Here is a 13,556-nt window from a genome sequence, read left to right as displayed (position 1 = left end):
CAGCCCTGCTTTTTCCAGCTGGAGCTTGGAAACCAGTTCCAGGAGCCGCTCTGGGGATACTCCCAGCTCACTCTCTAGCTCCGGCCATGCGGTGGGGCGACTCACCCCGCCAGCCTGTGAGCCATGGGTAACCACCAACCCGTAGTGGCCACCCAGGAACGTGGCTCCCCGCCTCCCTCTTGTCCTTTCACACCCAAAGAGGCATCTCCACACTGGTCTCCTGCCGACTACGCCAAATGTGACCTCAAGGCAGGCAAGAGAGGGTTGGATACCAGCAGAGAGGGACACTCAAGGTTCATAAGGGGTTAAACAGGATAGATTTAATAAAGGACTTACACCACAGACTGAAGGAGGAGCCCCGGGAACCGTGAGGAGGGATTGCTGATGGGAGGCTGCTGGAGGCATGGGTCGGATGCGTGGGTCGGACACCCAGGCAGGGCTCGACTCATTGTATCCTAAGGGCCCCTTAAATCTACTAGAACCATTTCCCTATCTCAGCTGTGCTAACCTTGAGAAACTGCTGTCCGGGAAGCAGTTAGATGTTGTTGACAAAAGGAAATATGCATGCCTGGCCGTGATGGGAATTTGGTCAGTGTGTAGCTTCACACGCTGGGCCTGCTGCCACGTACTCTGCCAGTCCCTGACTCCTCACCAGGTCTTCCACAGGTGTTCTCACTACAGTGGGGAATGGCCAGTGCTGGAAATGGCTGGTACAAGGGGTTGGGTGTGGGAGGAGTTTCCTGGGACAGCTTCTCCTCTCTGTTCATGCAACAACAAGCTGGGCTGGGTCTTTGGTCTGACAGACCCTGCTTGAGGCCCCCCACAAGATGAGGATGGTCTACAGGCCCAGTAGATGGTCTCAGGATCTCCTCTGCACGCTCCCTGCCAGCCCTGCAGAGGACCAGGAGAGGGCTCGTCCTGCCAGGGCTCACGGCAGCATGTCCAGTCCTCCAGCTGGGCATGGAGCCTTGTCTGGGTGTGACTTTTGGGGTAAGGACCAGGCTCTCTGTGCCACCCCTCACTCTTTGCACAGAGCGAGTCACACTCTGTGGTGTTGAGCTCTCTCAACCGATGAGGAAAGCAGGGGACCAGCTTCAAGGAAATGCTCCATTTTTGGATGGCCAACATACCTGTGTTACTGTGGTGTTTTAAAGGAGTCCCGAAAACATCTTGCCACACTGCCTTTTCCTTCCCTGCATGGTCAGTGAAGTGTGACTTCATTGTAGGGGACAACAGGGAGGAAGCTGATCTCACCCCATGCCAGATCCTGTCAGTCTCTGTCTAATCCAGTTGTCCAGACTTCCCTTTCTAGTCTATGGAGGGAAATAAGTTGAGATGTTTTGAGATACATTTCCTAACCGCAAGTTTAGGCCCCGTAGGAGACAGATCAAAAACTTCCAGTACCACATGGGAACAGAGCTACCCCAGGGCATCTCAGGCAGCAGTAGCCTCTCTGTGTTGTCAGATGAATCAAGCCCAAAAAGTAGATTCCAGTCATAAGTTGAAATCTTCTCCAATCTTTTCCAACAACTTTGCAAAGCTTTTACCATTGCCAAATATTTTTTTCCTTTTTATGACTTGGTAGTACCATGTTCATGCACTAGAGTCATTAGTCCGTCTATGTGAGTCTCCATACCTATATACACATTCTTCATCAAAATACATTTGCTGCCAATACTCTGAATGGAGAAAGTCTGTTCTGAGGAACTGCTTTATTTAAATCGACAGGTTTCAGATCTCTTCTTCTGCCTCTCTGTCCTTTCTTCTGTCTCTGCCTCTTCTCTCTTTACAGGGAACGGTTCACTGAATCACAGCCCTTGGGGTGGACGAGACCTCTGGATTTCATCTAGTCCCAACCCCCCGGTCAATGCAGAGGGAACTAGATGGGGTTGCTCAGGGGCTCCCTCCACTTATGCATTTTCCACAAAGGTGCTGAGAGTGCGCTCCATCCCATGGTCCAGGCCATTAAAAAGATGTTAAACAGTCCTGCCCCACATGTTGATGCCACAAGGAACTGACTGCCCCTTGGAACTTGTACCACTGAGCACAGCGTTTCAGCCTGATGGTCCAGCCAGTCTACCATCTGCCTTATTGTCTATTGATCCAGAGCAGATCTCAACAATTTGCCTATAAGGAGACTACGAGGGACTGTGTCAAAGGCCTTGCTAAAGTGAAGGTTCACAAAATCCCCTGCTTTCCCCTCGTGCACAAAGCCATTAGCCCTACGATAGGAGGCAATCAGGTTGGTCAGGCATGGTTTCCATTTCCTCTTGGTCAACCCATGCTGCCTCTTCCAACCCTTCTCCTTCATATGCTTGGAGATGGCTTTCAGGAGGATTTGCTCCATCACCTTGCCAGGGTTGGAGATGAAGCTGACCAGTTTATTGTTCCCCAGATCCTCCCTATTGCCCTTCTGGAAGATGGATGTGGTCTGCCTTTTCCTAGTCATCAGGAACCTCCCTGATTACCCTGACATTTAAAAGATGATCAAGAGCAGTGTTGCAATGACTCCAGCCACTTCTCGCTGCACCCTGGGGTGCTTCCCGTCTGGTCCCATGGACTTGTGTGTGCCCACTGGACAAAAGTCCTCCCCAGCTGCATCGTCCTCTGCCATGGGTGAGGCTTTGCTAACATAGATGCTGCCAAAGGCCTCGGGGGCCTGGCAGTAGACAATACCAGTAAAAGAAGAGGTAAAAGAGGCAATGAGCACTTCATCCTTTCCCCGTCTTTGTCACTAGGTCCTCTGCTCCACTGAGCAGGGAGACCACATTTTCCTTGGATGGCTGTCAACATCCTTCTCATTCTCCCCTCACCACGGAGGGGTCCAGGCAATGGACTTTTATGTGGTTAAAGGTGGATGCAAAGAATTTCCAGGGTGATGTAGAGAAGTCTGAGGCAGTGCCTCCCAGGCTGCCCTTACAGTCCACAGGGAGGAGGAGGTGTTCACCTGCCTTCTTTTAGATGGTCACATAAAACACAAATGACTCCTGTCCCAGAAACATTAGCTCTGTGCTTAAAATAGGGCCTGAGGTCACAGGCTTTTAGGATAATTCAGGTTGAAGGGGCCACAGGAGGCCTGTAGTGCAACCTACTGCTCGCAGCAGGGTCAGAGAGAGGGTCAGAAACCAAAAAAAAAAATGCCCTTGCCAAAGGATTTCTGGGGTGATAGAGCAGGAGAAGACAGTAGAGGGTTGATGGGGTGGTATAAGTCTCCTGGACAAAAGGGTTTCCTTTTTCCCTTTCTCCAGAGAATTAAATCCTGAGCTTTCCAGAGGGAAGAAGCTGGGACACTAACTTTGCCACTAACAGGGAGGCGGAGAAGCTCCTGAGCCCCTTACAGACAGAGGCTGGTCCAAAGGCCACCACCCCCATGGCACCAGACCCCCAGGCATGCCTGCCTTGCTGCTGGGCACCCTCCAGCCCCAGGCAGGAGGTCTGCGGGGAACAGCGTGGGGTCTGCAGCCTGCAGCCCTGGCCACCCAGCAGGTGTGGTGGGACCCCACTCCTCTGGATGAGACTGGGCTCTGCTGCATTTCCCCAGTGTGAAGACTGTGTTCCCTCCAGCTGGGAATTCAGCCTGGCAGGGAGGGCCAACACAGGAAACACAATCTCTGTTCCGGGATGTGAAGAGAGAGGGGAGGGCAGAGGGGGATCTGCTCTTGCCCCAGGCAGTGATTCCCTCCCTGCAGCCAGTACAGCCCTGCTCATGCCCTGTAACCTGTGAGCCCAGGAGATGGGACTCCCATCTGCCCTGGCTCTAAAGATTTCTCAGCCCTCAAGACCCAGGATGGAAAGCACCGCTCTGGGGACACCTCAGCAGTCGAAGGGGCTGAATGCCTGACATGTTCCTGAGAACTTTTCTGCAGTCTTCTGCACTGGTTTGAGGCCTGTTGCCCATGGAGCAGAGACTCCTTTTGAGGATGAACTCACTCCCTGTGTGACTCTGAGGACAGAGTTGACCAGGCAGTACAAATGCCAGCAAGGCCTCAACCCCACAGCAGTGTCCCCTGCCCAGGACTCCTCCTTCCAGCCCCTTCCTCCTGGAGGATTTGGGTTGGGAGGGACTGCTGGAGATCTCCAGGATCACAGTCTGCTCTGAGCTGGGCTAACTTTACAGTTAGATCAGGTTGGTGAGTGCTTTCCTCTGGAGAGTTTTTAAAAATCCCTGGGCCCTTGCTCCAGTGCTGCTCAACTACCATGGTTATTTCTTTATTTTTTTTCCTTAATCTCATCTGAAATTTTCCTTACTGCATCTTCTCCTTGCTGTCTCTTCTCCTTTCCTCCCCTTGGCCCCCAGCCAGACCATCCCATCTGCTTTGACCAAGGACAATCGCAGCCTCACCTCCAAGCACAGCCTTGCTGGGATCTCCAGGGGCCGTGCAGGTGGGCCGTGGTGGCCAGCTCCAAGCAGAGCTATGTGCTGCAGGTCCCTACATGGTCTCAGAGGAGAGTGTAGGGAGACATAACGTGACCCAGGGCAGAGCCTGTGGGCTGACACCAGGGCAGAGCTGAGATCAGCAGGGGTGAGAACAGCAGACCTCCAGCAGCTCCTCTCCCTGCCTGTGCAGGGAGTGACACACCCAGCAGTGCGCCTGAGAGAGGACAGTGACGCAGGACGGAGGGCACCGTGAGCTGCGTTACTGGGCTCCAACCACCTGTGCTGGGTCTGGGAGTCCTGGCAGCCTGTGCCGCTGGCTGCAGCCCTCGAGAAATCCCTGACTCTGCTAGCAGCAGTGGTTCCCCTCCAGGACTGTCGGGAGCTTCTGGAGTGTCGTGGCTCCTGTCTCCCTCCTGTCCCTGCGCTGGCCCAGCCCTGCTGCCCTCCGTGTGACCCCATGGCCCCACTGAGCAGGCACCGCACGGGACAGGGTGCGTTCAGGGTGGGGAAATGTCCCCCCAGCATGGTTCCCATGACAGCCCTCAGTGCCCCCTCCCCCAAGGCCCTCCTGCCCAGCAGCCTCCCACCAGTCCCCAGCCCCTGCCCAGCCCTCATCCTGTCCCCCAGGGTTAGCAGAAGGCCATGCTCCAGGGTCTGCTGGGGTCTGGGCCCAGGGAGAGAGGCCAAGCGGGGTGGTCATTCCCCCCACCCAGGTGCTGAGCCCAGCAGGCAGACGGAGCTGCTCACATTCAAAGATCAGCCCTCACCAGGACCATGGGGAATGGCCAGTGCTGGAGATGGCTGGTACCAGGGGCTGGGTGTGTGAGGAGTTTCCTGGGACAGCTTCTCCTCCCTGTTCATGCAACAAGCAGCTGGGCTGGATCTTTGCCCTGAAGCACCCTGCTTGAGGTCTCCCATGGGAGAAGGATGGTCTGCAGGCCGAGTAGACGGCCTCGGGATCTCCTCTGCATGCTCCCTGCCAGCCCTGCTGAGGATCCAGGAGAGGACTTGTCCTCCCAGGGGTCACAGCTGGACGCACGGTCCTCCAGCTGGGCATGGACCCCTTTCTGGATGTGACTTTTGGGGTGAGGACCAGCATGCAGGGTGAGGGAGATTGTCTCAAGGTCATGTGCTGGGGACAGGGCCTGAGGGACAGCAGCAAACTGAAATGGCTTCTGGGTCCTGCTTCCTTCAATGCAGGCTCCCACAAAGGATTCCAGACTTTTTTTTTTTTGGTGCCACCCGCCAGGAGGGACGATGGCACTCTGAGCTGGGAGGGTGGGGAGCATTAATCCTTCTTCAGGCACTGCCCAGGCCATGTGGAGCACCAGGACAGCGAGGACTTCTGGCTCTACACCGTAAGCTCACTTTAGTGTACTCACACTCTGAAAGTTTATTTTTTAAATGTACGTCAGCATTTTTCTCTCCAAGACACTTTCAAGCCCAGTTCCACTTCCTTCTAATTTCTCCCAGTCACTCCTCTGATCTTGCTGGCCATTCCCACACCCCCTCCCCTGCTCTGCAGGGCCCCAAGCTGCCGGCACTGCTCTGCAGAATGAGCAGGCTGTGAGGCCACAGGGCCATGACGTGACTCTGCACTGGCCGTGCTGGTCAGGGTGGGAGCAGACCCAACCAAATGAGGATCACAGCCTCTAATCCCTGCAGGGGGACTGCAGATGTGGCAGGTGCTTCCAACGACTGTGGAGCATTTCCAAGGGTGCTGGTTGTGTCCAGGTGTGCTTCTAGATCCTACCCATGGTATTTCACAGAGAGTGACATGAAACGCTCTCCAGGCTCCCTTCCCCATGCCAGCTGGGTCCCCACTGCCTCTCCTTTGCCTGTGGAAACCTTGTGCTGGCACTTTATCTTTGACTCCACCTTGGTGGACCTCTCACTTTGTGAGGCTCCTCTCACTGCCCACCCGTAGAACATGCTGTCCCAGGAGAGCTTCTGAGCTCTCTGGGCACCTCCAGCTTCCCCTCCAGAAGGACAGGCATCAGACACTGTGCTTTAACATGTGGCACGGCTCTGGGTATGTAAATCTGTGACCATTCATCCCCTCCACTGTCACTGGACACTGGTGGGGGAGTCCTAAATCCAGCCGTGGTCTCTAAGAGATCATTACGTGATCATGAGCTTTTTGCTTCTGAACCCATGGAGAATCCGATCAGCAGCAGCCCCTTTGGTCATGATTTCCTTGGGCCTATTCTTGACAGCAGCTTTGGAGGAAGCCCAGCCTTCAAGCTCTGCACCAGAAAGAACCTACTTGATTTCAGAGATACTGTGAGGGAGTCAGCTCTGACCCAGTGTTGGACACAATTTTATGTGGGCACCAGGGGAGACAGAGCAGTCTCAGTAAAGGTCAAATGAATCCAAGCATTTTCACAGCAACATGATAACAAATACTACTAATCATAGTAACAATAGTGAACAAACAATGCTCAGTCCTGGTATTGGATACCGTGGGAGTCATTTGTGGAGAGCTTTGGCAATGTTACCACTGCTGAAAAATGTCCATGAAATCACTTTCCTCAGGGCATCCTTCAGCTCCTTGTTCCTCATGCTGTAGATGAGGGGGTTCAGAGCTGGAGGTACCACTGAGTACAAAACAGTCACCACCAGATCCAGAGCTGGCGAGGAGATGGAGGGAGGCTTCAGGTAGGCAGTCATGACAGTGCTGACAAACAGAGAGACCACAGCCAGGTGCGGGAGGCACATGGAAAAGGCTTTGTGCCGGCCCTGCTCAGAGGGGATCCTCAGCACAGCAGTGAAGATCTGCACGTAGGACACCACAATGAAAATGAAACACCCAAAGACTAAACAGCCACTAACCACATTAAGCCCCACTTCCCTGAGGTAGGCGTCTGAGCAGGAGAGCTTGAGGATCTGGGGAACCTCACAGAAGAACTGGTCCACTGTGTTGCCTTGGCAGAGTGGTATTGAAAAGGTGTTCGCAGTGTGCAGGAGAGCATAGAGAAAACCACTGGCCCAGGCAGCTGCTGCCATTTTGACACAAGCTCTGCTGCCCATGAGGGTCCCGTAGTGCAGGGGTCTGCAGATGGCAATGTAGCGGTCATAGGCCATGACTGTGAGGAGAGAATACTCTCCTCCAAAGAAGAAGAAAACGAGGAAGACCTGGGCAGCACATCCTGAGTAGGAAATGGCCCTGGTGTTCCTCAGGGAATTGGCCATGGATTTGGGGACAGTGGTGGAGATGGAGCCAAGGTCGAGGAGGGAGAGGTTGAGGAGGAAGAAGTACATGGGGGTGTGGAGGCGGTGGTCGCAGGCTACGGCTGTGATGATGAGGCCGTTGCCCAGGAGGGCAGCCAGGTAGATGCCCAGGAAGAGTGAGAAGTGCAAGAGCTGCAGCTCCCGTGTGTCTGCAAACGCCAGGAGGAGGAACTCATTGAGGGAGCTGCTGTTGGAGATTTTGCTATCTCCAGGCATGGGAGACTGTGCAAAGGAGAAAAGACATGGAGCAGTTAGGAGAGAATCTTCAAGCAAAAAAGCCCCAGTTGTTGCAGTTCCCATACAACCCCCCACATTGCCTCTCTCTTTACTGAGAGGATCTTTGTGCAGCTCCCTTGCTTGAGCTCCACTTTGCACTGGCTCAGTGTGCTGCTGTGAGGAGCAGGGGCCTCTGCCCATGAGCTCCAGACGAGTCAGTCCTGCTGTACAGCAGCGCGCACAGGGGAATGGGGGTGACGAGCTCTGACACTCACAGTTTCTGTCAGGTGAAAACTACTCATCGTGTAGAAGGGCTTTTCACCGTCTTCTCCCCCCATTCTAAAGAATGTTGTTTGAGGAACAGAGTTGCTGGGATTTTATATTTTATTTTAGATGGTATTGTCACCCCTGGGGAGTGTTCCTCAAAGGTAGAAATCCTTGGCATTTCTACTGTGAGTCCTGAGAAAAACGGATTCACTGTCCCTTGTTGCAGCATGAGGACAGCTAGTCTGTCCATTAGTCTTGTTCCCAGCTGTCCTGTGCTCACACCGCTTTGAGCTGGTGGACGATCGCACTCATATGTTGCCCTGAAAGGAAACCAGCCCCTGCTGAGAGCAGAGGAGTCCAGTTTCAAAGTGCAGATCTCCAACCTTCTCACCCTTTTTCCAGGCACCACAGGGAGGTCTCCACACTCCCCTTCTAGGCAAGGACACACAGGGCTCTTTTCAGATGCCCATATACAGCCTCCCACCACCATCTCCATACTCTCAGCATCTCTGCACCTTCTTCATTTGTCTCTCAGCTATTACAGATATGCTATGAGACAGCTGTGCCTTTCTGGAGCTCTCAGCCTGGCAGGACACCACAGGGAAACAGTCAAAGGCCCATCAGGACTGAAGATGGTTTCTCCTTAAGGGAGGATCAGCTAATTTCCAAACACAACAGACTGCATTTCTTGGGGCTGCACAGCTTAGAAGGGGGCTGCAGACCCCTCACTTCCATGCGCTTGCAGTGGTGGTGTCTGAACTGCAGCTGAAAACCCCCCAACCCCGGACAGCCTGGGAGAAGAACAGGAGCAGCATGGATAGAAGAAACAAGGAGCAACACCATGATCCTGCTACCAAGGGAGGCAAGGAGAGAGACAGAGGGACACCCAGGAAAGCCTTCACCTTACCCAGCTGGGCATGCCACCTGGCAGATGGTGACGCTGCAAGGCAGTCACTCTCAGCCCCTTTGTCGGGCAGCACTAAACGGGCCCATGGCAGGAGAGATGCCCCTCTCCTCTGCTGGAGGTCTGGCTGCAGCGAAGGCAACTCATGGCCTGGACTTCATGGCTGTCAGGGCAGAGGCTCTGCTGGGTGGGAGCAGAGACGTGGGGGGCTTGCTCAGTGCAGTGTGTTTGCATTGGAGGGACTGACCATGACTTGCCCAAATCCATCCTCCCATGATGCTTCTGTTAGCAGTTCCCTCTCCTTCCTTGCCTGTCTCTGCTGCCTGGAACAGTCCCTGCTGGCACCTTTCTCTGTCCCAACATCTTTTCCCAGGCAGTGCTCACAGACTGCATCACACCTTTTGTGTGCTCAGATCTGCCCGACAGAAACCTCCCAGGACAGTGCACTGTCCAGAGGCACCTCTGTGCCTGCAGTTCATAAGGAGCAGGTACCATAAACCCCAGGGCGACCACAGAGCTGATGCTGATGCTGTCTGTAGGTGGAGGTGGGGTTGAAGGGGTTTGCTGAGCTTTCTCCCAGACCTCCTGACCTCTGAGAGGGGAAAGTGTGTGAGTCCCAGTTCCTTGCCAAAACAGAAAACTCTGCCAAAATTAGGGAGAAAACAGAAAGCACAGAGACCAGAAGGAAAGCTCCTTCCCTTGCAAGTAGCCCTCTCTTCCTCTTGAAAAGACCCCTTGGACGTGTCCTGTGCATGAGCTAGAGCTGTGAGCAGCCCTGACCCATGCAGCACCCTCTTGATGGGAGAAGGAACCTGCCTGGCTGGGGGTCAATCGCCTCACGCAGAGCTTCTCCCCACAGTGCCGTGGGGAGCTCCCCAGGCAGGTTGAGTGTGGACCCTTGCAGGCGGCAGAGTCACTGCCCTGGGCACACAGCACCCTGGGGCACAGGGATGCTGCTCTGAATCACTGCCCGAAACAGACCAGGGTGCCCACCCCAGCAGCACACCACTGCAGTATCTCTGGAAGAGGGCAGCAGGATGCCCTGTCCCTGTGACAGTGTGGCAGGGAATCCTGCTTGAAACATCTCCTCCTCCTGCTATGCCCTGGATAATCCAGGAGAGAGAACAACAAAAATGCTATCAGCCATAGTTTCTGCTGGGTTCAGAAGACCTTGCCAGGAACCTCGGCAGCATTGCCCTGCAGCCAGAGACTTACCGTGTCAAGGGCTGTGAAGGTTTCTCCCACAATGAGCTCTCCTCTGTCCTCCCACTCCACACTGCCTTGCACTTCTCTCTGCCTTCTCTCATCTCATGTCAGCAGCAGCAGGCAGTGCCCGCAGCCCTGCTGCTCTTGGCAGAGGAGCTGCTCCTGCACACAGCTGTGTCTGGGCAGTGCTGCCAGGTTGCCATGAGCTCCCTCCATCCCAGGAGCCTGGCCCCACTCAGGAGCAGAGGCCCAGCTGATGGCCTGAATTTCTCTGTGCCTTGTGCTCCCTCCTCCTGGGAAATGTTCACTGCAATAAACTAAAATAATCACCAATGGTCCCTCTCTAAGCACTGAAGGAAGACTGATTGCAGCATTGCAATTTGTCTCATCAGAGGAGGCTTATTTTCAAGAGGTGGAAATGTCCGATTCTGGAAGCCCCTATTCCTGTCTCTTAACTAGGCAGGACACCTAGAAAGGGCCAAGAAGGGAGACAAAGGGAGGCAGCTCTGAAGGGCAGAAATGCTCAGGGATTTGGACAACAGAAACATGCTGATAGTGTGCAAGGAGAAGTGGCAAGGTGTGCCCAGGGGGCAGAATAACTCCATGCCAAAATAATCACCTACGGTCCCTCTCTAAACAGTGGACAGAGACCCATTCCAGCATTGCAATTTGTCTCATCAGAGGATGGTTATCTAGGAGAGGTGGAAATGTCCCACTCTGGAAGCCTCTCTTCCCATCTCTTCACTAGGCAGGACACCTGGACAGGGACAAGAAGGCAGTTCATTGACACATGGTTCAGGTATTGATTCAGATGAGTCAATCTGGGCATCTCAAGATGGTTTAGAAGGCCCTGGGCTGGAGTGGCATTCAGATCCCTCCCATTATATTCACAAACACACAGGAGCTGAGATTCCCCTTCCCCAAGCTGAAGCGTGCACAACAGAGAGATCTGCCCATGAGCTCCTTGTCTAAGCTCCCATTGGAATCACTGGAGATGGAGGGTGGGAGTCAGTTGCCCACACACAAACACCTGGCCACATGTGAAGAGACAGAGATGGTCCACGGCACATGCCAGTGTCTGCTTGCTCTGTTGGAGTGACTGTGTGATCCCCACCCTCCTGGAGCCTCAGGTGGGGCCAGATGGGGAATTTCCTTGGCCATCTCTAAGGGCACTAGATGCCCACTCCCGTTAGAGCACCACTCACTATGAGACACATGGAGATGCCAACAGTGCAAACTGCTAATGTAATTCAGTGCAGACACTTGATAGAAGGACATCAAAATAGTCAGGCAGGTCCATGTCAGATGCCTGGGCTTCTAGCACAACTGCATGGGTGGGACCTATGGGAAAACCATGCCCTTTTGGAGTGGTTGCTGGTCAAACCTCCCAGGTTATCTGAGGTTTTTCTACCTGTGCCCAGGAAACTGAATCGCACCACTGCCTTTAGGCAAAGTCCATCCTGTCTGCATCCAAGCGTGCTACATAAATGGGAGAGGCACATCACACCAAGGTCTCTGCTCTAGTCTCTGCACTCTCAAACCCTTCTTGCTCTCCTCCTCATGAACTTCTTCTCACCCCCAGATGATATGACCAGGACCTGGGCCAATGATGTCCACAGGGTGGCTGGATCAGAGGCTTCCCAGGCCCAGGGACTTCTTCAGAGGCACCTTGTCCGGCCTGGACATAGATTCACTTCTGTCACAGGCCCCATGGTGCTATGAACCAGCTCAGGCAGCAAACCCCTCTCCTGCCATTTCAGCACAGCCCAGCTCTGTTTCTCCCTGGCCTTGGGCACTGCAGGGTTTGCTCTCTTAGTGGGAACCTCCTTTCACCATTCCATTGCCACCTGCTATCTGTGCCAGCATGGCTCTGCTCTGAACTGGGGCCATTGCACACACACCGTCTTTGGCTCTTGGTAACAGGTGTCACCATGACCAGTCTGCACTCTGTGCCATAACTGAGGCTCTGTAGTCCAAATATATGCAAATGCCTGCAGCCTGGGGTACACACAGGAACAGCTGGAGATGCACAAGCTGTCAGAGGTCTGAAACATCGTAGGAATGACTGAGATGTGGTGGGATCATTCACAGGACTGGAGGGCAATGCTTATAGGGTACAATCTCTTCAGGAGAGACTGTCAGGAAAGATGAGCGGGGGGATGCCCTTTATGTGAAGGAGCAGCTCGGGTGTGTGGGACTCTTCCCACATGGGATGCATGGGATGGACAAGGGTTTGGGAGAAACTGATCAGGGGTGGGATAGTCAGTGTGAGCCTGGCCTACCGTGACCATGAAAATGTGGAGTCCCAGATCCTGAGGAGACTGAGGAAGGACAGTAGCAGAGTACAGACCCTGGACTTCAGAGGAGCAGACTTCCTGGGCTGTTCAGGGGACTGGTGGGGGATGCCATGGGAGGCAGCTCTCAAGGGCCCAGGAGATCAGCAAAACCAGCAGGCCTTTAAGGACAGACCTGCCAAGCCCAAGGATGGGCCATCCTGATACTCGCTAAAACTAGCAGACACCTCAGAGGACCAACTTGGCTAAGCAGGGACCTTGCACCTTAGCTCCAGGGTACTAGGGCAGCATGCAGCAGGGGGAAGAAGGGAGAGGCAAAGGAGGAATTTAGAAATATTGTCCAGCGCCACAGGCATGGTGTTGGGGAAGAAAAAATCTCCCCTAGGATTGACACTTGCAGGGGATATCAAGGGCATGAAGATGAGCTGCTACTGCTCCAGTAAGAATCAAAGAATAAAAAGGGAAATGTGGCCCCACTGCTAAATGGGACAGGGAATCCTCTAGCAGCAGATGCAGATAGGTGTGAGGAACTCAACCCATGGTTAGCTTCCATTTCCACAAGCAAGGTCTCCTGGGCTGTTGTGCCTTGAGTCAGGACTCCAGAGGAGAAAAACAGCCAATGGTGGATGAGGTTAGTGAGGGATTCCTTGTGAGAACTCAAACTACACCAGTCAGAGGGGTTGGATGGGCTGCATGTGAGGATGCTGTGAGAGCTGACTGCTGTCACTGCAAGGCCACTCGCTACCATCTTTGACAGGTTGTGGAGATGGGGCAAAGTCCCAATGACTGGAGAAAAGCAATTGTTACCATCTTCCAAATTGTTATCCATCTTCCAAAAAGGCCACAAGGACAACCTGGGGAGCTGCAGGCAGTTCAGCCTCACATTGGTGAGGAGTGAGTCCTCTTGGATCACAGTTCTGGGCACACGAAGGAGAAGAAGGTGCCTGGGAACACTTAGCATGGATTTGCCCAGGGTAGATTGTGCCTCGCCAACCTGATTGCCTGCTATGAATAAAAAACTGTAATTGTGCATGGAGAAGAGTCAATGTCTTTTACCCAG

General features: G+C 53.9%; 1 protein-coding gene across 1 annotated transcript; it reads right to left on the bottom strand.

Annotated features, from left to right (window-relative positions):
• Window positions 1-2,476: 2,476 nt before the first annotated feature.
• On the bottom strand, window positions 2,477-7,426 carry LOC135326947 (olfactory receptor 14C36-like; the record flags this gene model as incomplete). Its single annotated transcript, XM_064504589.1, has 2 exons — window positions 2,477-2,659; window positions 6,905-7,426. Coding segments are annotated over 2 exons (705 nt in total), but the record flags the coding sequence as incomplete, so codon positions are not given.
• Window positions 7,427-13,556: the final 6,130 nt, after the last annotated feature.

Source organism: Dromaius novaehollandiae, unplaced genomic scaffold, assembly GCF_036370855.1.
Source record: "Dromaius novaehollandiae isolate bDroNov1 unplaced genomic scaffold, bDroNov1.hap1 HAP1_SCAFFOLD_41, whole genome shotgun sequence".
NCBI classification, from domain to species: domain Eukaryota; kingdom Metazoa; phylum Chordata; class Aves; order Casuariiformes; family Dromaiidae; genus Dromaius; species Dromaius novaehollandiae.
This window is presented reverse-complemented; position numbering and strand designations above follow the sequence as displayed.